Below are 23965 nucleotides of genomic sequence, written 5' to 3' on the forward strand. Positions count from 1 at the left end.
ATAATGATTTGCTCTAATTTTATTCTTTAAAAATAATAATAATAAATTTATCTATATTATAAATGAGATTTAGATCCTGGAAAAAACCAAGTAATAATTTATTGAACCTTAATGTCAAATGCAATGTGAATTTTATGTGTGTGTGTGTCATTTTGCTGCTTGCTGATTACTTTTGGTGGTTGATTATGATGATAAGCAAAAAAAAAAATGATGATTTTTTATGATTTTCAACTGGTTTATATATATAGATTTTATGAAGAGAACAATTTGGCTGTAAAAAAAAACAAATTTCTCATCATCATTATCATTTGATTTGATAATTGTCTATTCAATTTTCATTAATATATGATGATTAATGAACGATAATATAATATATAAATATCGAATACTGATTCATTGTCACTTTCACTCTATTTATATATTTAATAGTAGCGCGTTAAACCATCGTGTTAAAATTGAAAATAAAAATTCGATTTTTTTTTCTTATTCAGTGAAATTTTAATCAATTTTTTCAACTGTAAATTAAAAATGGCAAATTTTGAATTGACAACTTCGATGAAAGAAAATATTAAAACTTTTCCAAAACAATTACAGGATAAAGTTTTCGAATGGCTTGAATGGGATAAGGTATATTTGTTGTTGTTTCAATTACCTTTCAATGATTAAATTTTTTTTTTCCTTATATATTCAAATAGGACGTTCAAACTTGGAATGAAATTGCCAAATTAATCGATTCCAATCAAGTGGAACGTTTAACCAAATTATTACTTGAACGACAATGTTTTGGTACGGCTGGTATACGTGGTATTATGGAAACGGGTTTTAATGGCCTAAATAATTTGGTCATCATACAAACATCACAAGGTTTGGCAAAATATGTAAAACAATTGCCCACTACTGCTAAGGAATTATTGGTGGTAATCGGCTATGATGGTCGCCATCATTCATTGGATTTTGCACGACTTACAACGAATGTTTTTCGCAATGCTGGATTTAAAGTGGCATTATTTTCGAAAATTGTACCGACGCCATTCGTTGCATTTGCGACAAAATTATTGAACGCTTCCACAGGCATTATGATTACATCATCACATAATCCTAAAGTTTATAATGGCTATAAAGTTTTTGGCAATAATGGTGCACAAATTTTATCGCCACATGATTCAAATATACAAATTTCTATATTGGCAAATCTAAAACCTTGGAATGATCAAATATGGGACATTTCCAATAATAATTTCAATTATGATGGTATTCAATTATTTGATCCATTACAACAAGTATCTGAACAATATTATAAACATTTAATGAATTGTTCTACACGCCATGATTTGGTAAGCAAATCGGATTTGAAAATAACCTATACATCATTACATGGTGTTGCCCATGAATATTTGGAAAAAATGTTCCAAGAATTTGGTTTTAAAAATCATTTTGCCGTTGAATCACAAAAAATGCCTGATCCTGAATTTCCTACCGTTCATTTTCCTAATCCTGAAGAAGGACAAGGTGTTTTTGTAAGTAATAATCATCATAAATCATTATAATTCAGAGTAGTTCATCTTTGGCATTTTTAATTAGGATGAATCATACAAGACTGCCGAAAAAACTGGAAGTTCATTGATATTTGCTGTCGATCCTGATTCAGATCGTTTTTGTATGGGAGAAAAACATGATGAATGTTGGCGTATATTTAATGGTAATGAAATAGGCGCATTACTTGGCTGGTGGATATGGAATGAATTTTGTTCATTGAAAAAAAATTGTGACAATAATTTTAAAAAATCTGATTGCTACATGATTTCATCGGCTGTTTCATCGAAAATTTTACAAACATTTTCAAAACAAGAAGGATTCAATTTTCTTGAAACATTGACTGGATTCAAATGGATGGCTAATGTTGCATTCGATTTAGAAAAAGAAGGAAAACAAGTTCTGTTCTGTTTTGAAGAAGCAATTGGATTCATGGTATATTTGTGTATAATAAATTAATTTATTATTTCCATGGTCTAGCTGTTTATTTATTTGTTCATTTTTTCTTTTTGTTTGTTTCATTTTATTAGGTTGGCACAAATGTTTACGATAAAGATGGAATTTCCGCTATGGCCACTATGCTACAATTTGCAGCATATTTACATTCGAAAGGGCAAACATTTTTGGACAAATTGAATGAAATCTATCGCACATACGGTTTTCATTATAGTCTCAATTCCTATTATCAATGCTATGATGGTGATAAAATTCGACAAATTTTCAATCGTATGGCCAATATTGATGGCCCTAATTCGGTAATTTTTGTTTTTTTGTTTTATTGACCAGTCATTTATGATTATTTATTTATCGATTTATTGATTTATAGTATATAAAACAAGTCAATGGAATCAAATGTGTTCGTGTTCGTGATCTAATCCGTGGTTTTGATTCATCAGCTATAGATCAAAAGGCAACATTGCCACCGAATTATATGATAACATTGTTTTTTGAAAATGGTTCCGTAATCACTTTACGAACCAGTGGTACGGAACCAAAAATTAAATATTATTCCGAAATTGTTGCTCAACCAGTGGAAAGGTAAATCAAGTTGTCAAGTTATTATTAATCTGAAAAAAAAAAAAATTTTCACTTTCATATAATTGCAGTGATTGGGAAAAAATCAAAAACAATCATCGAGAATTGATCGAAACAACCGTACAATTGTTACTACAACCCGATCTAAATGGTCTGATTGCTAAAAAGGATTGAAAACTTTTCAAACGTTTTTTTTTTCATTAAAAATTCTTTTATTTTTGTTTTGTTTTAAACATTGGAAAAAAATAATAATAATATAATATAACCACCAACATTGTTATTTTCCAAAACCGGTAAAAGAACATTGAGAAATAAGAAAAAAAATTCTTTCATAGAATAATGATTTGTAGAAAAATAGAAAAAAAAATTGTTGGATTATCAAATCCAAATTGAATAATTATATCATTGTTGTGTTGGTATTGTTGGTAATGTTGACTAATCATTATTTCAAATTGATGAGAATCCTTTTTTGTTGTTGTTGTTGCTGTAATGAGTGTAATTTTTTTCGCCCCTCTCCAATATAACAAAATAAATCTGATTTTGTTAATTTTCTTCATTCACAAAATCATTGTTAAGCGATGAAATACAATTTCGAATCAATTGAACTTGTGACTTGAATTTGGAAAAGAAAGAGAAAAAATCAGATCAGATCAGATTAGATTATTATTACAAATAAATCATTGTAAACAAACCTTTGCATGTTTTATCTCCAATTCGGTCAATTCGACCAGATACTTTCTGAATGCAACAACACGACGTTTTTTGAAATCATTTAGCTCTTGTTTGGCCAATTTGGAAATGTTTTCAAATTTTTCACATGCTTGTTGCTGTTGATTTTCAGCCTGATGTACATCACGATTTTTTGCTCGTGCACGTTCCAGATTACGATTAGCAGTTTCATAATTTGCCAAACAACGAAGACGACGATTCAATAGCTCTTTAGCGGCTGCTGTATCGCGCATATAATATCTATAGAGGTCAGATAATTTTAAATCTTCATCCGAAGCGACACGATTTTCCGTTTTACGAAGCTTTTCCAATGCATCGGCAATACGTAGATAAAATTTTGTCAATTCAGGCGTTGGTGTACATTCCGGTGAGTTAGCCATCTGTACTAATGGTGTTACGATTTTAATATATGAATCGGCCACAGCTAAAAAATTATTGCAGAATAAAATTAATCATTTAACCCAACCCCAAACAAACAAACAATCACATACCTTTATGTGATTTGACCATAGTATCAGCTTTCATTGTTTGATTTTTAATATTATTATAATAATCAGATAGCTGAACTCGTTGTCCTTCGAAAAATTCATCAATATCTTTCTGCGTAGTATTCAACACTAAACCATCGGTTGAAGAACGAATGTTGGAAAATAGACCGACTAATCGTTCTTTTTTATTTTTTCCTCTTACACTAAGCTGTGGAAAAAAAAAATTTTTGGTTTAATTAAAAAAAAATTCTTCTTTTCAAAGTTCTCTATTCTTACGTCATTTTCATATTCCAAAAATATACGAAAATTAGCATCATTACGAAAACAAGGATGATTGGCCAAACGTTGAAGAAAAACTTCATGCATTGCAACGGTTTTTTTGAAAGTAGCCAAATATTCAGCTTCTAATTCTTGTTTCATTTTAGTGAATTCTTCTTTGGTCATTGTTCCTTCACCTTCACCTAGTTTTTGTAATTTTTCACGTGATGCATCAAAATCTGGACGTGGTGGTGCCGGTGGTATTATATAACCAGCATAATCTTCATTTTCAACCAGACTATTGTGTAACCAAATGAATTCTTCATGCTGTCTGACCACTGAGAATTCATTCTTTTTAAATTCAGGTAATGTTGTCTGTACGAAAGAAAAAAATTTTCATTTATTCAGCTGCTTATGTTTTTTAAAAAATAAATACCTTTGTATGGACAGTGAATTTAACTTTATCACGTTCACTGAGTGCATCCGATATGTCCACCAACAATGATGTATCCGAAAGATCAATCGTTTCACTTCGTGGCTGTTTGAAACGGGAAAAAAATTCAAAATTAGAAAAAAATTTTATTCAAAATCAGCAAAAAAACCTTGACAAAATTTTCATCTAAATTTGAACATGAAAATTTAACTAAATCCATAATGATTTCTATCCAATATTGATGTCTATAGATTAGTCATTGAAAATCAAATGATTTTTTTTGACTTTTGATGTTTCATTTTGGCGGTAACTCCCCGAAATTACAATAATAATGAAAAATGTCATGATATTGGGTTCGAAGAACTTACTTTTATATTATTGGAATTATTTGTCGTTTCCAATGTGGCTGGTTGTTGTTGTTGTTGCTGATTTGGGATCACCATTTGATCTTCAGTTTCTGTCATCATGTCTTTTTTCTGTTCTTTTCTTCTAAATTGCTGACAAATTGGTTAGTTTTTTCTTCCACTTGATGAATGAATTGTTTTCTATTTCTGGTTTCACCGGAATTGAATATTTTCTTCTGTTTTTTTTTTTGTTCAATTTAATTTCAATTTAAAAATCAAGACCAACTACAAAATAAAAATCAAACAACAAAATAAATAAAAGGGGAGTTGATGGCCAATCATTGATTATTCATATGTGGTGGGCACATAAAAATGTCGAATGGTTGTTTTTCTTCCTCTTATTATAATTGAAATGAATGATGAATGAACATAAATATAACCGATTGCATTGATAAAAATGGTTGTAAATGACTTTGTCACACTCACTCATACACACACACATGTATTTTATCGTTTTTTTTGAAAAATGACAAAAAAAATTGATAAAATCAACTGGTTGCTCGGTGCAATATTGCTTGTTGTTCGATGAATGGGCGAGTTTTTTTTTGTTGTTGTTGAAAATATAAACACAACAATGACAATGATAAATTTTTACCCCGATGACGATGACAATACCGGATTTTTTTTTTGATTTAATGAAATTTATTATGAATTACTTGTGTTCTTCGAATCATCAAATAAATGAATAAAAGAATTTTTGATTTCTTTTTGATTTTAAAATGGAATGTTTGTCTGGGCGTTCAGAATTACGTTAATTGCCTTTATGGACCAAGAATCCTAATAAGGAAAAAAAATCAAATTTGAAAATGAACATGAACATTTTGTGCTTGTATACCAACTTTTTTTTGTGTGAGTTTAAATAATATGATGATCATGCAGAAAATGAAAAATTTTATTTTCGGAAAAAATTTTAAAAAAATTTACAAAATAACAGAAATTACAGGTTGGTAAAAAAAAAATTTTGACATCTATACATGCATTCATTCATGTACAGGTAATGTGTATATGTATATAAACAACATTTGAGCAACATACACACACAAACACAAATCATCAAAATCTCAATGTTTTCGGGGGTGTCAATATTGAGAGACGAGAGAGAGAGAGCAACGTTAAAAATAAAAATTTCAACAAATGTCACGTTCAAAACAATCGTTCGTTTCGTAAAAAAAAAACAATATTGTTTGGTTGGCGTTATAATTAAACAAAAAAAAATCGGTAATCGGTAAGTGGATTTAATTATTCTCAAACAGAAATAAAATTTGTTTTTTTTTCATTCATTCAAGGAAACACAAAAAAGTCATGTCATTAGTTCAACAGATTGAGCAGCATCATCATCATTATGATTGTTCCAATTCTATTGATGAACTTTTATCTGTTTTCAATCAAATGAATACATCAGAATCGATAATTTTTCTTCAACATTGGAATATAGAAATTTTAAAAGAAAAATTATTATTAATCAAATCACTTGAAGAATTGGAACAAATTTGGATTGAACTTTTATCTGCAACTCATATTACATCATTTGTTGTATATCATGAACTATTGTTGAAACTTTTGACTACGGTATTTGATGATGATGATGATGATGATCAATTTGATCGTCACGCAATTATTCTCAAAATTCTTATACCAAAATTGAATAATTATCCTCAAAGCTCATTATGGAAAAGTTTTCATTATTCTAACATATCGGTGGTGGATGAAAATCAATGTCTTTGTAATAGTTTAAAATGTTTGAAGAAAATAATATTCATCATTCATCAACATGATAATGATCAAATTTCTGATTTTTTTGATCAACAATTAGAATCAATATTGGAATCATATCATCAACATAATGTTGATCGAAGATGTTTTGCATATGAATTGTTGAAATTTTCTTCATTCATCGTTACTATCAACAACATCAGAATACCTTGTGTGATAAACAAACTAAAAAACTGGATTCAATCAGATTTTTTATTGAAAAATTATCTGCGATTCTTTAGCCATGCTCGTGATTTTGCAGGCAACATTCTAACCGGTCACCAACGATCATTGCCATCGGATCCAGAATTTAATTATGATTGTCCATTGATTCGTTGTTACATACTATTCGTTTTGAAAATTCTTTCCATAGATCCAACCTGTGAAAGATTCTTACAGATTTTTATCTCATCATCTTAATCAATTGAAATCGCGTATTGAAAACTGTGATAATAATAGTAAACAAAATGAAAAATTTCCCATCAAATGGTTAATTGAAATATTTATTACTGAAGATTCAGAATTATTTGAAATGTTCCATCAGATATTATTACTTTATTCGACAACAAAAAATCCAACAATAATTGATGATAATGAAAGTGAATTTCTTATCCACAGCTGTTTGAATATTTTATAACCAATTCTATTTACAATGATTCATCTGTGTTATTAGATATGCTTTGTACGGATCAAGAAACAGCATCTATTGTTTTGCGATTTCTTATTGCTTATTTAAGAATTTTACCATATCATTGTAAGAATAATTCTCAACCTTGGTTTGCGCCTATCGTTCGATTGTTTCATGAACTTGGACAAAGAATTCAAAAACTGGATGAAAAAAATCTATTTCCATACAGTCCTAAACCATTGTTACGTTTATTGAATAATATTTAAAATTGAAATTTTATTTATTCAATCATCAAAATTTAAGCTCATATTTTACAATTATTTTGTCGATAATTTTGCCATGCAATTTCAGTTTTTTGCCACAATTTTCTTATCAATTGTTCCCAATCTGGTTTGGTACCAATATCACCAATCCAATATGGATTTGGACATATGTGATCATCTGGTTTTCGTAACCATTTACGAAGTGGTCGTACATTATAAATATATAATGAATTCAATGGCACTGGTTGTATTGTCGGTGTTAAAATTTCCATCAATAATCCTGTAATATAAACATCATCAATACTGATAATTGGTATGAATGAGTGGGCATTTTGTGCCGCTTCATAAAGATCAAACGCTATGTCCGGTGTCATTAAGTAACCAACACCTGAACAATATGATGGAAATGTTTCATATGGATATGATTCCAATGATAATGACCATTTGCCGCGACGTTTTGGTTTGGTATTCGGTGGAAATAGACTACATGCAAGTAGATTTTTTGCTCGTAATGTATGTTCAACATTAATTAGATGATTTTTATAATTTACTAATGATTCTATCACAGTATATAAATTTAGATAAGCATCATCATCAAGTTTCATGATGAAATCCATATTATAACAGAATTCTATGGTCCAACGAAGACTGGCAACATGTTTATAAGTAAGATTTTGATAATGGTCCAAAAAATTTGCTTGAACAATATCCTGATAAACATTGGATTCTTCATTCACACGGTTCTGTAGTCGAGTGGAATTTGTAGCTCCTAAAATGAACACATAAATAATGTTGGCTTTCTGTTGTCGATGACCATGATGATGATCGAAATGAATTGAATCAATATGGCCCCAAGTTTCACGTATAATTTGTCGATGACGAAAATTTTGTACAGCCGAATGAATGATGATGACTAGATTTAAAAAACTATTGTTTGCGCTGAAATTTTGGCAACGATTTGAATTTTTCTTAATAAATTGAAAATTATTTAAATTCATTAAATGATAAATGGGAAATTTTTCGATTAAAATTTCATTCAATTTTCTTTCCGAATAAGATGATAATGTAGAATTTCGTTGAAGTTGTTGTTTTTTTGGTCGATCATCATCATCATTTTCTTTATGATGATTAATTCGAATAACATGACCATTTCCATTAATATTTTGACGTAGATTATTATTCAGGATTAACATTGATGATGATGATTTAATTATTTCTGGTTCATTATTCAATGTCGTCGTTGTTGATTGACTATTACTCAACATCCATACTAATATCAATGAAACGGTAAATAAACTGATTAAAAATGTCATCAAACAAGATATGATAATGGCCATTTGATGATTGTCGATGGAATCACATTGATGATGATGATGATGATGAGATGATGTTAAAAATTCAATTTGATCATCATCATCGCCACCACCACCACCACTATCATCATCATTATCATTGTCTTTGAATTTGGTCGTTTTTGTTGAAAACATCATCATCATTTTTTTCAATGAAAATGAAAACATAAAACCATTCACAAGGATGATAATCAAAATTTTTTATTCAATTTTCATTGTTCAAATCCATTTTTGGGAAACTGTTGCGCTGTTGATGATGAAGACTTTCGTTGAAACATTTTCAAATGTTAAATGATCGAACATTTGAAAAACGAATTGAAATGAAAAAAAAACTTGGAAACTTGTCCTATCGCGCGCGTAAAAAATAAAGGAGAAAAAGAAGGTGGTAACATCACCATTATCATCAACAGCGAAAAAGTAGAAAAAAAAACTAAACGAACAACTTTTCTGACTAGATGAAAAAAAAACTTTCAATCACTATATCAACCGTTTGTTTGTTTGCCATTTACTGTAACTTGACAAATATCATTATTATTTTGTCTGTTTCGTTTTGGTGGGTGTTGATCCATATATTTATTGCAGAAACAAAACAAAACAAAACAAAAAAATCCATAACCCTTGTTTGTCCATTTTTTTTCTGTGTTTCTCAAAGAAAACTGAATGTTTTTTTTTATTATTGTTTTTCAATAAATTTTTCCATTATCATCACTTTACTGAAGGGCTTAATATATGATGATAAAACAATGGCCAAAGAAGAAGAATAAGAATAAGAAGATGGATGACAAACAAGAACAAAACCAGAAAAAAATATGGATAGCATCCATATATATCATCCTAAAAAAGCTAATGATTGTTTGTTTTCTGTTTTATTTATTTAGTTATGATGAAGATAAATCATCATCATTGTCCATTATTTTATCAAAAAAAAGGTTATTATTTTTTTTCCTTTGGCATGAAAAACTTGAAAATTTGATTTTTTAGTGGAAAAAAAATGACTTTATGGTCATTTTTCATACACACACACAAATAATTTCAAGCTCGATAGATTTTTTTTTGTTTTGTTTTCCCAAAACCAACAATTCAATAATGAGTTGTTGTTGTCAATTATGGAATAGAATAGGAAATGAATTACATTTCTATAAAGTTTTGACCATTTCAATAATTTGAAAAAAAAATTTTTTTTCTCAGAAATTTAAAAGGCATATATATGAAAGGTTAAATAGTCGAATAATAATCATCATTTTCGAATGTATATATATAATTTGATTATGTTTATGCTGAGAAATGTTTTTAAATTTTTCCATGTTACCACCGCGTCACCACCACTGTTGTTTACAATGATGATGACGATGACCATATCAATGGTTTTATGATTTACTTTTGTCTTTGGAAAATTTATCACCATAATTTCTCATATCCTTTCTTTCTTTCTTTTTTTTAATCATCACAACTTCGAATTTAGTTTATGTTCTTTTTTTTTCTCTACCAAAATTCATTCTTCTTTTTTTATCATCATCATCATTGTTTTTGTTGTTGTTGTTGTTGACGATGTTGCCTAATGAGATTCGTATTATTCGCTGACAGATTAAACAATGATAATATAGCCAACCCATAATTGGTCATATAAAGGGTCATTGTTTTTTTTTTTTGCTATTTTCCCACCAAAGATTGTGTTTTGTATATACAATAATGACATGATGATGGTAATGGTCATTTTGAATGAATGAATGAATGATGGGTGATTGTAAATAATGAACAAAAAAAAATTCTGTTTCGTTTATCTCCAAAATACCAATTTTAATGTTCATGAATTCAATTGTTTGAAATGAAATCAATTCATTTCATCATTTTTTGTATATAAGACACATTGAATTGATGATGATGATGATGATGATGATGATCAATTTCATCAATTTTTTTTTGTTCGAATGAATGAATGAATTAGTTTTTCTTATCAGATGATTGAAATGTTTTTTTTATATTGTTCTTTTTCACATTTTTTTTTTTTGAAAATTGTATTTTATTTTTTACCAATGGAAATGAATGAAGAACAATGAAAATTTTTTAGATCTTGAAAGGTTATTATTACTACAGTTTTTTTTTCGTTGTTGTTGGTGTTCATTTAAATCTATTATATATTTGGTGTAACGTGATATTTTGTTTTGTTTTTCATCATCATCATCATGTTGATGAATATTTTTTTTTTCCAACTTGATAAAACCAAATATCACGAAGATGATGAATGTGTGCGAGTGTGTGTGTGTTTGTGTGTGTCTGTAATTCTTATTTCATCAACCGGGTAAGTAAGTACAAAGAAATATATTTTCAAAATAATAAAAAACCGGTTAAATTGAATCATTTTTTTTGTTGTTGTTGTTGTTGTTCGCTCCGTTTAATTTACACACACACACACGCATATATACCGTTTATAACTCTTCAAGTGATTCAATTCAAAATAGTAAGATTTTTCGATTCATATATATGATGATGATGATGATGATGATAGAATGTTCACATGAGGAAGAAGATATGAAAAAAAAACATTGACAATGTAATACTATAATCAATTTTACATTAACCATTTTCTCTCTCTCTCTCTCTCTCTCTCTCTCTCTCTCTCTCTCTCTCTCTCTCTCTCTCTCTCTCTCTCTCTCTCTCTCTCTCTCTCTCTCTCTCTCTCTCTCTCTCTCTCTCTCTCTCTCTCTCTTTCTCTGTGTCTTTTTGACTAAAATTACATTTCAAACAAAACACAAAACACAAGAGAAAAAAAAATGTTCGAAATCTCTTGTCAATCACAATCAACAACAACAACAACAGCAACAATCATTAATGATGATTTTGTTTTATTTTATTTTGTTATTGTCGTCGTCGTCGTTGTTTTTTTTTTGGCAAAAGCAGCAGTATTACGACACGTTAAATGATGATTGAATGAATGAATGAAATGTAGAATTGTGTAAATCCATTTTGAATGTTTTTTTTTATACATAATATAATAATAACATAGTCAACCTCCTAATGTATACAATGGATGTTTGCATCAATCTATTGATCGTCTATCGGTATTTTTTTTTCGACAAGAAAATAGAAAAATCATTGACATTCTAATTGTATTGAATTGTCGTTGAATGAACCACCGTTGCATGAACCGAATACACACACACAAACAAATGATTAACAAGCTTGTTTTTCTCGTATCGAATTGAATCGATTTTTTTTTCTCTACTCGAAATCGATCGATCTACAGATCGATTGATCGTCATCATCATCATCATTTTTGTTCATCACGGTTGATTTTTTGCTTTGTTTTTTCGGTTGAATGGCTGGTAGTAGTAATAATTGATTCAATACACACACACACAAACACCGTTATCATAATCATTTGATGATGTTCCATGCTTGTCAGTTAATAATAGTTGTTATTTACCACATTTTTTTTTCGTTATAAATATCGACAAGATAATTGATCGATACGATGATGATTCTTTAATAATAACAACAACAACAACAACAACAACAACAATCTAGCAGAATGAAAAAAAAAATGATGGCCAAATATCTAATCCAATATTGTAGGAATAATAATAATAAAAAAACATTGTAATTTTCTGTTTCTTTCGGTTCCGCTTCTTAGTTTTTACACACACACACACACACACACACACACACAAACCCAGCACATATCAAATGTATTTGTTGTTTGACATATGATTGTTTGTCGATCATATTATAACACACACACACACACACGCAAAATTGGATCCTATCGTCCAGATGGTCGCAAATTTTTTTTTCTTGTAAAATCTTCAACACTCCTTCAGGATGATGATGATGAAAATAAATGAAAAAAAAGCAAAGAAGCGCATATGAGATCAATTACACACATGGACACAATATGTTTATATTTTGACCATCACTAAATACGTTCCATGTTTATTTATTTTGCTTGTTGGTTGGTTGGTTGTCCATATGGTCCGAGTATTAAATAACACATGGATTGTTGTCGTTTTGGGTTGGCCATATTTTTTTTTTTTTTTTTTTGGTTGTTGTTTTGGTTTGTTCCAATTGAAAAATTTTCATTTCAATTCTTGACTCTGTTGATTTCTGGTCAGATTTTTCTTTTTTTTCTGGTTTTTGGTTTTTGAATAATAATAAAATATGTTTAATCAACATAATAAATGGACAATTTGGTTTAAATTGTTACACATTTCAGTGATTGTAATCGCATTCGGTAATTTACTCCATTTAATCCATTCATATTGTCATCCATTTTAATCTCAGAAGATTTGTTTCCTTTTTGTATCGACACAGGGCTATTATGTTTACTTGTTGGATATTGGACAGCATTCATAAAATATGTCCGAATCATTGCAACAACGCGTGGATTTCATCATTTACCATATGAACTTTATTTCATCTGTTCCGGTAAGAGTGGTTTTTTTTTGGTTCAATTTTGAATTTTTGTTTTGTTTTTGTTTATGTCAAATATATCCAAATATACTTTAGGAGCTTTGTTTGCCATTATCGGTAGTTTTATTTATACCCGTGTAACACGAACAATTGATCGATTTAATGAACGTTTATCCAATTATATCTTGTTTAATAACCGGTTGCAACCGCAACCGCAACCACAACTGCAACCGCAACCGCAACCAAATAGACAAAATCATCAACATCGAAAACATTATTATCCACATGAACAACAACAGCAACAACAACAAATTTCATCATCAATAAATAATGGTAATCGAGCCATGGTAATCCATATTACACATGATGTTGATAAATCATAAATGAGATGCATATATAAACATTTATATTGAATAAAAAAAGTTTTTTTTATAACAAAAAAAAATTTCTGTTTTTCACCATGGTTATTATTTATACTCCGTTGATAGTTTATCAATGAAGCAATTAATATTTGACATATTGGATGCCAAGGTAACCATTATCATCATCGTCATTCAAAATAATTGCAATCCATCATCAAGATCAATCAGGAATGTTATGTATTTTGTTTGTTTGTTTTGCATGTTCCATGACGACCATGATGATGATGATTTGTTGTTGGCCAAATTATTTATGTTGAAAGTGTGGTTGGAAAACTAAAAAAATTTTTCGTTATATTTCTGAAAACCAAAAAATAATTCATTGATTTAAAATGACCGAAGAAATTTCCAATGGTCAACATCATAATGTTTATCAAAATGATGATGATGATGATGATAATGTTGATAATGAAGATGATGAAATGACTACAAATGAATGTAAAAAAGATTCATTCAATGATGATGATGGAACAAAAAAACGTTCTGAATGGTTCATGAATGCATATATTTCAGTTGTAACAACTATAATTGGTATGTAATAAACTTTGATTGAATTTCCCACAAATTGATTGAATTTTTGATATACTCATCATCAGGAATCATTATAGTTGTGGCTGGTGCAATTGTAACCATGCTAAAACGTATTCGTTTCGTAAGTGGTTGGAATAAAAGTGGTGTTTATCTGGGCAAAGGAATTGCCAAATGGAGCGGTTCGTATATATATACTTGATGATAAATCCGTTCCAATGTGTTTGTGTGTAAATTGAATATTTTTGATTTTTTTTCCCACAGGTGAAATCACAATCATCGTCGGCTTAATTATTGCAATAATTGGTTACATTTGTTATCGGCAATGTTTGAAAAGAATTGATCTTTATATAAAAAATTTACAAGATGAAAATGATGACCAAAGAGTGATGAGAAAACATAATGATCATGATTATGATGAGATTCCAGCATCAAGATCATCAGAAGAGAAGAAACAATTTTTAGATTGACAAATTCTTTTAGAATAAGCCAATATTGTTTGTTGTCGAAATCGAATGATCACCATTTATTATCGGTTGGATTGCGAAAAAAAAGTTGAATTTTTCCATGTTCATTTCCAATAAATTTCCACACTTCATATTTTTAAAATTTTTTGAAGAGTTTTCTGTGTGTGGAATTTCAATATTTTTTTTCATTTCAACTTTGAGATCAAGTTATCATACACACACACACACTTGACACTTGACATTCGATAAGCATGAATGATGATGATGATGATAGCGTCTAGAAATAAAAATGGTTTTTTTAGACAATAATTTTTTAAAATAAATGGAAAAAATACTTGTTTCTTTCTTACACCAAAAAAAATTCAACAAGTGTCATTGATTCGTATGTCGAAATTGCTGTTGTTTTCGTTTTGTCAAACAAATAATAATTGATAAATCGAATAGAATCGAAATTTGGCGGCTCATTGATTACATATAGTTCGTCGGTATACGGTAAATTGATGATTTGATTCTCAGCATTCATTCATTCATTCATGATGGTAGCTTTTTTTCATGTGATTCTCATTCGTGATGATGATTAATCTCATTTTATTATTTCGTTTTTGTTTACTTGCTTTTGTTTTAATCATTGGGAGAATTTTTCCATTTGTTGCAACAATCATCATCTGTTTTGATTTATCAAAAAAAAAAAATTAATGATTCATGATTGATTGATTGATTGATCGATGATGATGATGATCTTGAATTTTCAATTAAATATCCATTCTATTTGACAATCAGCAAAAAAAAGAGATCAATTTAATGATCATCATCATCATCATCATATTACCTGTATGTGTGTGAGAGTTGTATGTAATGTCACCGAAAATAATCATTATGATGATGATGATGATCAAAAAACCGGAATGGAAAAGGCCATAAGCAGATGATTGTGGTGGACTTGTGGAATCCAACATACACTGAACGACCAGTTTTTTCTGCTGTTAAACCAAGAAAATACAAAATAATGATGATGATGAACATTTGAAAAATAAAGTGGAAATATTATCCATCCAACCATAAAATAAATACATACCGAAATCTATTATGGTTTCTTAATTATCATGTTTTTTTTCTTCATTTCTTTGTTTGTTTGGTCATCATTAACCATTGGTCATTGGCCATTCAATGAATCACCATATGAATCTCATATATCATATCAAGCATGATGACAAAGAAAAAAAAATTTGCAAAACTATTTAAATGAACTTGAATGATCAAATCCTGTTCTTCATTAGCCATTAAATGTTTAGATTGTTGAATATTTAATAATGATCAAAAAAAAAGATACAAAATCCGACGACGATGGCCACGACCAACCGATCATTATAATGAATGATCCGGATGATGATCGTTTGTACGTGGATGGTAAAATGAAAAGAAAAAATGAATAATCAAATCAAATGTTAATGTAAATATATGAATAAATACCAATAATCAAAATCACATGAATTGAATTTAAATGAGGTGGCATTTTTTTTTTTTCATCACTCATCGTCGTCGATCAAATAATCCGATTGGAATATATTAACATTCGATTTGATTTTTTTTTTCAAAGTAAAAAATAAAAATGCTACAATGTTATTTTTTGTTCACTGCATTGCCATCTGGCGAGCAAAACAGCAAATTGGTGAGATTTGAAATTTTATTTTCTCAAATTCAAATTCAATAAACAAATCTAATCAATCAATTCATCGATAAATGTATAAATAGTGAAAATAAAATTCATTCAAATGAAAAGCATTTTATTTTATTCTACTATATATATTCAAGTTTTGGTCAGAATTTTTTCAATTATTATTGTTATATTAACGATAAAAAAAAACCTCGACAACAGACAACAAAATATGAGTTCTCAATCAAATGAATCGAATGAAGATGATGATGAACAACAACGGCAGGAAAAAATTTCAAATTTCAATAATAATGATAATGTTAAGGATAATAATCGGAATAAATATCGATCTAAACGGACAAAATTTCAACGAATGAATTCACCACCGATACCTATATTGGAATTGAATTATACAAATCCATTAAACAATGGAATGAAAACAAGTAAATTAACTGTTCGAATGAAAAATTTGACAAATCGTAAGAAAAAAATGGCAAAAAAATATTCATCATTAAATGTTGGCGTTGATGTTGATGATGATAATGATAGTGATGGAGAATCAGTTCGATTTGGTCGTCAGGGACGGCGAAAAGCAAGTCGTCTATCAAGATTATCAAGGAATCGTTTCTATAGTAACAGAAGTATTAGCGGTGGTCGTGGTGGTGGTGGTGGTATGCGTCGAATGGAATCAAAACGTTCAGTATCATTAAGTAAAACAAGTATACAACGTGCACGACAATTATTTGTTAAACATTTGGAACAAATTATTATGGAATCAATGTCAAAATTAATGATAAAACAACAAAGAAAAAATCGTGAACCATCATCATCATTATCATCATCATCATCAGTACGACGTACGAAAACTAGAACAAAAACAATGACACCAATAAAAAATCGTCGAAGATTATTATCAAGAAAAAGTCGAAAAACATTAGTACAAAAAAAACACAATAATCGACCATGGAAAAGTATGACAAAAATTTCATCAAAACAAATGTTGCTTACAAAAACACCTGATGAACGTAAAACAATGATGCCACGTGAAGAGATTGAAAAAATTATTCAAACAATAAAAATATTGAAACCAAAAAGTATTGATGATTTTGATGAAAAAACATTACCATCATTACCACCATCATCATCATCATCATCGTTGTCAACAGCATTATCATCATCAACATTATCAACATCTGAATCATCAACAACACAACAATTATTGCCAGAAAAGAAACAATCGATTATCGATCAAAATAGTGATAATGATAATGATGATCATGATCATGGTAATAAAAATTCAACATCAAAAATATCGAAATTAACAAATGAAAGTAAAATTCAAACGATAATTAAAATTAAAACTGCTAAATTTTCAAACGAATCGAAAAGTATTGACAATGACAGCAACAACAGTAGTAGTAGCAGTAGTGGCAACAAAAAGTGTAACAATGACAATGATGATAAGCCGATTAAATCGAAAAAATTGATTGAAAATTCATCATCAAATATTAATGTCGACAGCAGTGGTAATATGAACATCGATGGGAAAGCCGAAGAATCATCCACTAAGAAAACTAAAATTATTGTGGAGAAAAAATGTGAAAATCAAAAAATTCAATCTTCCAATTTGAGCGATAATAAAGTTATTGATGATGATGATGAAAAAATTTCCAAACAAAACAACAACAAATTATTGGCGATTAAAATGAATGATGATGATGAAAATAGTGGTTGTAAAAAGACACCGACGATGTCGACGACGACGACGACGACTACCACCAAGATGGAAAAAGTTGATGAGAAAAAATAAATTAGTTTTTTTTCAACCGTTGGCGATGATAGATGGCGCCAACAAGTGTGATAATTTTTTTTTCATTTTTGAAAATTAAATTTTTTTTTGTTGAAAAAAAAAATTTTTTTAAAGTTTGTGTGTGAGTGTGAAGGTCAAGTTTAATCCATATGATACAAATGCAATGTTTTGTTGTTGTCGCTGTCGCTGTCGTTGTTGTTGTTGTTGTTCGGTCATGATGATAATGATGACCAGATTCAGACAAATAACCGAAAAAAAACATCATTCCCGGAACACTGAAAAACGTAATAATCCGATATTCAAACATATCTTCTCATCGTAATCGTTGACATGTGACAAAAAAAATGGTGATGATAATTTATGTAAATCTTTGTCTGTTGTTGGTGAAAGGCGTTTATGAACAAACACACCACAAGAATTATTAATTGTTATTTTTTTTTTGTTCGTTCGAATCGAATTGATGAATTGAATTAAAACTTTGAACTTTTTTTTTCTTTCTTTCTCGATTGTAATCAAAATTTATTTCATTCAACGATGATGTGACCAATGGTCAGCAATGTGTGTGTGTGTGATGATGACACGAGTCACAGATTAATGTTCAGGATGAATATATTTTATTTTCATTTCTTTCGTTATTTTTTTTTATTTCGTAAAGATAATCACGTGGTTTTGTCAGTGGGCCTTGTATGTTTTTTTTATTATATTTTGGTTGACCAATGGTCAACGTGTGCGATTTATATTTTAAAAAGAAGAAAAAAAAACGCGTGTCACCGTTTTTTTTTCATTAATCAAACACAACACGAATTATTAAATGATATATTGTATATTGTATTTAAGAGCGTGGGTGAGAGTTTAGTGTCCACCATATTTATTGTTGTTGTTGGTGGTGGCTTTGGTGATGGTGGTGGTCATCAGGATTAATCAATAAAACGATAATCATCATAATCATCATTATCGGATTGATTGATTGAATAAATGTGATATGTATATATAATGTTACAATGACCAGTAACCAGAAAGAAAAAAAAACCACTACCACCAAGATTTTATTTTTTAACATTAGCAATTAATCATCCGAAAATGATGAATGTGAATTTTTCTTCTGATTTTCTTTTCAAATCAGAAGAAAAAATGTGTGAAATATAAAAAAAAACTGAATCCACTGATGTCATTTAACATGTTTTTTTTATTCTGTCTATATATAGATAATCAACATAGAAAAAAAAACAAACGCGTGTCCTTTTCACACACACAAAAAAAAATGTTTTAATGATTGAAATCTATTTTCATTTCTCCCTTGGAAACATTTTTCTGATCTGTTGTTGTTGTTGTTGACCGTGATTTTTTTTTTACTGTTTTGTTTTTTGTTTTTGTTCTTCACATCAGGGAATCTTTTTCAGTGTGATAAAAAAAAAGTTTCAAGTTTCTCTCTCTCTCTCTCACTATCATCATCATCATTGCGAGAATGTCAATGTGAATGTAATTTTTTTTTCTCATTTTGATTTGTAATGAAAAATGAAAAAATCAATACAATTGAATGGAATTGGATTCTATTCAATTCTCAAACATACACACACACACACACACACTTTGTCGCTTTTGTTTTAATGACATTTTAATTGTCTTCAAAATATAAATGTGTTTGACTTGCCATCGTCGTCGTCGTCGTCGTCGTTACCGTCAATCACAGCTATTCATCATCATCAACATGGTCGTTACTATTAATGGAAACATACAACATGATCGCTATCGGATATATATTTATGGATGGTGATAATTCTCACAACACTTGATAGCGATCGATTCTTATCCGCATTCGTTGTTGTTATTGCTCGATAGAATCATTTTCATTGCTATAAATATAAATCACCCAAAAGATGAAAGATTCAAATGAAGAAGTATAAGATGGAAAAAAATTATTTTCAATGATCGATCGATCATCGTGAAGATTGTATCAAAATAGCCAAAAAATATTTTTTTCTATTTTCTGTGTTCGTCAATGTCAAATGTAACGGTTGTGTATTCGTGTATTCCAATTGAAAATCCTCTTATTTTATGTTGTTTTTTTTTACTGATTCAGGCAAATGATCCATATATACATTTATAATACAAACGTGTATTTGGTGACATGTTTTTTCTTTCGTTTTTCTGTGATTGTTGTTATGCTTATGTGACATGTCCAACAACAACAACAACTAATGGGAAATTTGAAAAAAAAGAAAGTGTCGGATTTTACATGTTGGATATAGTTGTTGTTGTTATGTATGTCCATACGCGTGTCCACCATCACCAACACCACCACCACCATCATCATCATAGTCATTGGCAGAAATCTATGAATGAAATGAATTTTTTTTTTGTCAGCAGCCAGAAACAAATGTTATTGTCACATCCGAAAAAAAACCGTCCATAAAATTAGAATCAGAATTTTTTTATTTTATTTTAGATTGATTTGATTTGATGATGTAATCATCATAGAAATAAAATATTTTGACAAACCATAAGTTTTTTTTTTACATCAATCTGCCTTTTACAATGATGATTCAGTAAATTTGATTCTTTTTTTTTTGTTGCTGCTGCTTGTCCTATGGATACACACGCGTACACACACACACACACACACACAAGCATTGATCGATCATGGTCAATTCATTATTGTCATCATCATCAGGTGATTGAAATAGACAGAAGTGACCACAATAACAACAGTTTGCTATACACACACACACACACACTTCATTGACCACACAACATTTTTCTATATATCGATTTTTTTTTTATTATAATCGATGATGATGGCGATTTATTTTTTCCTTTTGGTTGACCACCATAATGATAACAAGATGTTGATGAATGATTTGACAGGTCGTCATCATCATCATCATCTCGTCAATAATAATAATAATGATGATGATGATGATGATGACGAATATCCAATGTCCATATGTTGTTTGTTTGTGGCCGCATCCATGCAAGGTCAAATTTTTTTTTTTTTTTGGAAAATAAAATTTTTTTTTTTGTTTAAAAATATCCGCTTATCGTTGTTGTTTTTAGCTTTAGCTGTCACCATATTTTGTTACGGGACAATGATTCCATTTTATATGGGGGGGTTGTAAATTTGGAGGTTATCGTGTGATGTGTTCTTTTCTCTACAATGATGATGATGATCGTTTGACCAAAAATATGATACAAACAGAAATTATTGTCCACATATATAGGGGATTGTTGTTGTTGTTGTTGTTGTTTTTGGTTTGTTGTCCAATGTCACAAAGTGTCAGCATGTGTGTGTGTGTGTTTGTGTGAGTATTGCCTATTTATGTATCCAATCAAGCGAATGAGATTTTTGTTTTGTTTTGTTACGTTGGCCGAATGTTTTTCTGTTTCATTTTTTTTTTTTTTTTTTTGATATTTATTTTTCAATTGCAAAAAAAATCGAAAATTTTCAATCATAGAAAATGACAATTATTTACCACTTGATTATGTGTGTGTGTGTGTAAAATGTAAAATTTCTTCAAATCGTTCATGATTGAGATGTATAAAAAAAAAATTATAGTCTAACTTGACACTTGGATATGCAAAACAAATCAATTTTCAAGCGGGAAAAAAATTGTTTTAATTCAAAAATTCTGTAGCACTTTTTTTTCATTTGTCTTGGTGGCCACATTTATTGATTGACATTTGACCACAAGTTTGACATTTTGGTTTAGTTTGGCCAGATTTTTTTTTCATTTCCATTTATATATTCAATAATTTGATTAAAATGTATGTATGGATGGCAGTGAAGAAGAAAAAATGAATTCCAAATTCTGGTTGTTCACATTTGTTTGTGGTTTTAGCATTGTAGAATTATTCAGTGTGTGTGTGTTTCATTTCATTTTGATTTGGTCATTGACACACGTGACTATGTAACTCTTTCGAGACTGATTTTTTTTCTTCTTTTGGAACAAACAAACAAACAAACCAAAAATGCCAGATATTTATGTTCAATGATGCAATGAACACAAAAATCTTATATGACAAGTGATGATTTATGTGTAAGTGTGTGTGTGTGTGTGTGTATGTGTGAAATCAAATTGATACTACTCAACTAGTTCAAGTCCAGTAAAGTTTTAGTTCTAGTTGCAAGAAAAAATAAAAAAAAAACTTCTGACCATTTGCAAATCACAAATTTAATTTCTCTAATTGAATTAGTGGTCGTTTTTTGTTTGTTTTCGTTTGTTTGTCTGTTTATTTGCTGGAAAGTTTTCATAATAATGAGCCAGATCCATATAAAGAAAGAAATTTTTTTCAAAATTCATTATCTTGTCCTTGACATTGAATGAAAAAACAAGTTCAAAAAAAATTGAATTCAGTTTGAATTCAGTGAAAGTTTGCGGAAGTTTACCAAACTATTGATTTCATCATCTTCATCATCATTTCAGCATTGTGACAATAATAATGATGATGAACTTTTTTTTGTCATTTTTTTTGTTCATTTTCATTCAATGAATGAATGAATGAAAACATTTTAAACATTCGACAACAAAACCACCACCACCACCACCATGATGATGATGATTGTTTGATGTTTGTCCGATTGATTTTTCGTTTTTGTTGTTGTTGTTGTTGTTGTTGTTGTCGTTCCAGAAACAACATGTCACACAAAACAAGGTTGATGTGTATATGTCACTGAACCTGAATTCATCATCATCAACGATGATGATGATGACCTTTCTGACTATAGTGGCAAATGCAAATTTTTTTTTTCGTTTCGGTTTTTTTTCAATTCAAAAAAATTTTTTTTTCTTTTAAAAACAACTTTTAAAAAAAAATTTCTGTTCCTGAAACCAGATGCTTTTTGGTTTGTTGATCAACTATGGATGGACGGAAAATTAGACAGATGAATTGAATTTAAATTTTAAAAATGAATTCGTGGTGGTGGTGGTCAGGGGCTCAAGTTTCTTGCCTGTGTGTGTGTTTGTGTCGAAAAAAAATGAGAAAAATAATCCTCAAATCATTTAAAATCGAATTCATTTCAAATTGATTGAAATTTTCTTTTTTTTTTGTTCAATACAAAAACCAAAACGCTGTACATCATCATTCAACTTTTTTTTTTCGTTTGTGAGCATCAGAAACAAAACAAAAAAAAATCACAGAAATTTTCTTTTTTTCCAATTTCAAATTACAAATGAAAAAAAAATTTTTCTGATGATGGTCCCTGGACGATTCTTTTTTTTGTTGTTGTTGTTGTTCCAATGTATCTCGCTGTCTTTTGATTTTTTACGTTCGAATCGAATTGAATTGAATTGAATGGAAAACAACATTTTTTTGATTAATGTCAATTTTGCAATCAGATTTTTCAAATTTTTCACAAAAAAAAATCATAGTTTCAATTGATAAATAGCTACCATTAGTTTAATTAGAATGATCATCTTGTTGTTGTTGTTGTTGTTCGTTGGTAGAACAACAACAACAACAACGGCTAAAAATTGAAAAATTTTTGAAAATTCCTGTGAGGTGAATCAGTTTAAATATTTTATATTTTCTCGTTTGAAAACTTTTTATATACCGTAACCGATTTGATGATGATCATTATAATCCATTATCTATGGATCGACGATGGAATCTTCTTGTTTTTTTTCCTGCAGAAAAAAATACCCATTAATATTTGATGATTGTCAACAGGAAATTCTTTTTTCTTTTTTTTTTGATTCTCATGAATTTAAAAAAAAAATTATTCACATGTTTTTTCTCAAATTTCAATCCATAAAGTCATCATTTTTCAATTGCAATAGTAGTAGTGATGTCATTTGTTTACAATCCTGT

General features: G+C 29.2%; 6 protein-coding genes and 1 long non-coding RNA gene across 7 annotated transcripts; 4 read left to right on the forward strand and 3 right to left on the reverse strand.

Moving 5' to 3' along the window:
• The first annotated feature begins 256 nt into the window (after positions 1 to 256).
• Pgm2a (phosphoglucomutase 2) lies at positions 257 to 2840 on the forward strand. The gene is made up of 6 exons (XM_047054080.2): positions 257 to 627; positions 696 to 1517; positions 1582 to 1968; positions 2064 to 2288; positions 2360 to 2571; positions 2640 to 2840. Exons 1-6 carry the CDS (start codon positions 529 to 531, stop codon positions 2740 to 2742), a joined length of 1848 nt encoding a protein of 615 aa, XP_046910036.1. The 5' UTR covers positions 257 to 528; the 3' UTR covers positions 2743 to 2840.
• Snx6 (sorting nexin 6) lies at positions 2757 to 5946 on the reverse strand. The gene is made up of 7 exons (XM_075733363.1): positions 5720 to 5946; positions 4845 to 5657; positions 4480 to 4581; positions 4062 to 4418; positions 3789 to 3993; positions 3261 to 3721; positions 2757 to 3180 (listed from the first exon to the last, which is right to left on the reverse strand). Exons 2-7 carry the CDS (start codon positions 4941 to 4943, stop codon positions 3112 to 3114), a joined length of 1293 nt encoding a protein of 430 aa, XP_075589478.1. The 5' UTR covers positions 4944 to 5657; positions 5720 to 5946; the 3' UTR covers positions 2757 to 3111.
• On the forward strand, positions 5926 to 7526 carry LOC124491773 (uncharacterized). The gene is given in 4 exon segments (XM_075733371.1): positions 5926 to 6105; positions 6167 to 7049; positions 7051 to 7246; positions 7249 to 7526. Coding segments are annotated over 3 exon segments (1341 nt in total). The 5' UTR covers positions 5926 to 6105; positions 6167 to 6182.
• On the reverse strand, positions 7522 to 9138 carry LOC124491771 (uncharacterized). Its single transcript, XM_047054472.2, has one exon. The coding sequence runs from the start codon at positions 9041 to 9043 to the stop codon at positions 7565 to 7567; it is 1479 nt and encodes a 492-aa protein (XP_046910428.2). The 5' UTR covers positions 9044 to 9138; the 3' UTR covers positions 7522 to 7564.
• A 3853-nt stretch (positions 9139 to 12991) lies between these two features.
• On the forward strand, positions 12992 to 13727 carry LOC142597747 (uncharacterized). Its single transcript, XM_075733369.1, has 3 exons — positions 12992 to 13103; positions 13184 to 13297; positions 13379 to 13727. Exons 1-3 carry the CDS (start codon positions 13031 to 13033, stop codon positions 13663 to 13665), a joined length of 474 nt encoding a protein of 157 aa, XP_075589484.1. The 5' UTR covers positions 12992 to 13030; the 3' UTR covers positions 13666 to 13727.
• Positions 13672 to 15361, reverse strand: LOC124491774 (uncharacterized). The gene is made up of 2 exons (XR_006958975.2): positions 15032 to 15361; positions 13672 to 14973 (listed from the first exon to the last, which is right to left on the reverse strand). It is a non-coding gene; the product is annotated as an uncharacterized LOC124491774 (long non-coding RNA).
• Positions 14034 to 14699, forward strand: LOC124491772 (uncharacterized). The gene is made up of 3 exons (XM_047054473.2): positions 14034 to 14232; positions 14298 to 14411; positions 14494 to 14699. Exons 1-3 carry the CDS (start codon positions 14034 to 14036, stop codon positions 14697 to 14699), a joined length of 519 nt encoding a protein of 172 aa, XP_046910429.2.
• Positions 15362 to 23965: the final 8604 nt, after the last annotated feature.

The sequence above is a fragment of the Dermatophagoides farinae genome, chromosome 1 (assembly GCF_024713945.1).
Source record: "Dermatophagoides farinae isolate YC_2012a chromosome 1, ASM2471394v1, whole genome shotgun sequence".
Classification (NCBI taxonomy): Eukaryota; Metazoa; Arthropoda; class Arachnida; order Sarcoptiformes; family Pyroglyphidae; genus Dermatophagoides; species Dermatophagoides farinae.

Coding starts and splice junctions, on each gene's coding strand:
- Pgm2a (XM_047054080.2), top strand. CDS start 529: ATGGCAAATTTTGAATTGACAACTTCGATGAAAGAAAATATTAAAACT. Junction 628..695: donor AATGGCTTGAATGGGATAAG/GTATATTTGTTG, acceptor ATATTCAAATAG/GACGTTCAAACTTGGAATGA. Junction 2,289..2,359: donor ATATTGATGGCCCTAATTCG/GTAATTTTTGTT, acceptor ATTGATTTATAG/TATATAAAACAAGTCAATGG.
- LOC124491771 (XM_047054472.2), bottom strand. CDS start 9,043: ATGTTTTCATTTTCATTGAAAAAAATGATGATGATGTTTTCAACAAAA.
- LOC124491772 (XM_047054473.2), top strand. CDS start 14,034: ATGACCGAAGAAATTTCCAATGGTCAACATCATAATGTTTATCAAAAT. Junction 14,233..14,297: donor AGTTGTAACAACTATAATTG/GTATGTAATAAA, acceptor ACTCATCATCAG/GAATCATTATAGTTGTGGCT. Junction 14,412..14,493: donor AGGAATTGCCAAATGGAGCG/GTTCGTATATAT, acceptor TTTTTCCCACAG/GTGAAATCACAATCATCGTC.
- Snx6 (XM_075733363.1), bottom strand. CDS start 4,943: ATGATGACAGAAACTGAAGATCAAATGGTGATCCCAAATCAGCAACAA. Junction 3,994..4,061: donor TTTTGGAATATGAAAATGAC/GTAAGAATAGAG, acceptor TTTTTTCCACAG/CTTAGTGTAAGAGGAAAAAA. Junction 3,722..3,788: donor TATGGTCAAATCACATAAAG/GTATGTGATTGT, acceptor ATAATTTTTTAG/CTGTGGCCGATTCATATATT.
- LOC142597747 (XM_075733369.1), top strand. CDS start 13,031: ATGTTTAATCAACATAATAAATGGACAATTTGGTTTAAATTGTTACAC. Junction 13,104..13,183: donor AGTGATTGTAATCGCATTCG/GTAATTTACTCC, acceptor GTATCGACACAG/GGCTATTATGTTTACTTGTT. Junction 13,298..13,378: donor ACTTTATTTCATCTGTTCCG/GTAAGAGTGGTT, acceptor AATATACTTTAG/GAGCTTTGTTTGCCATTATC.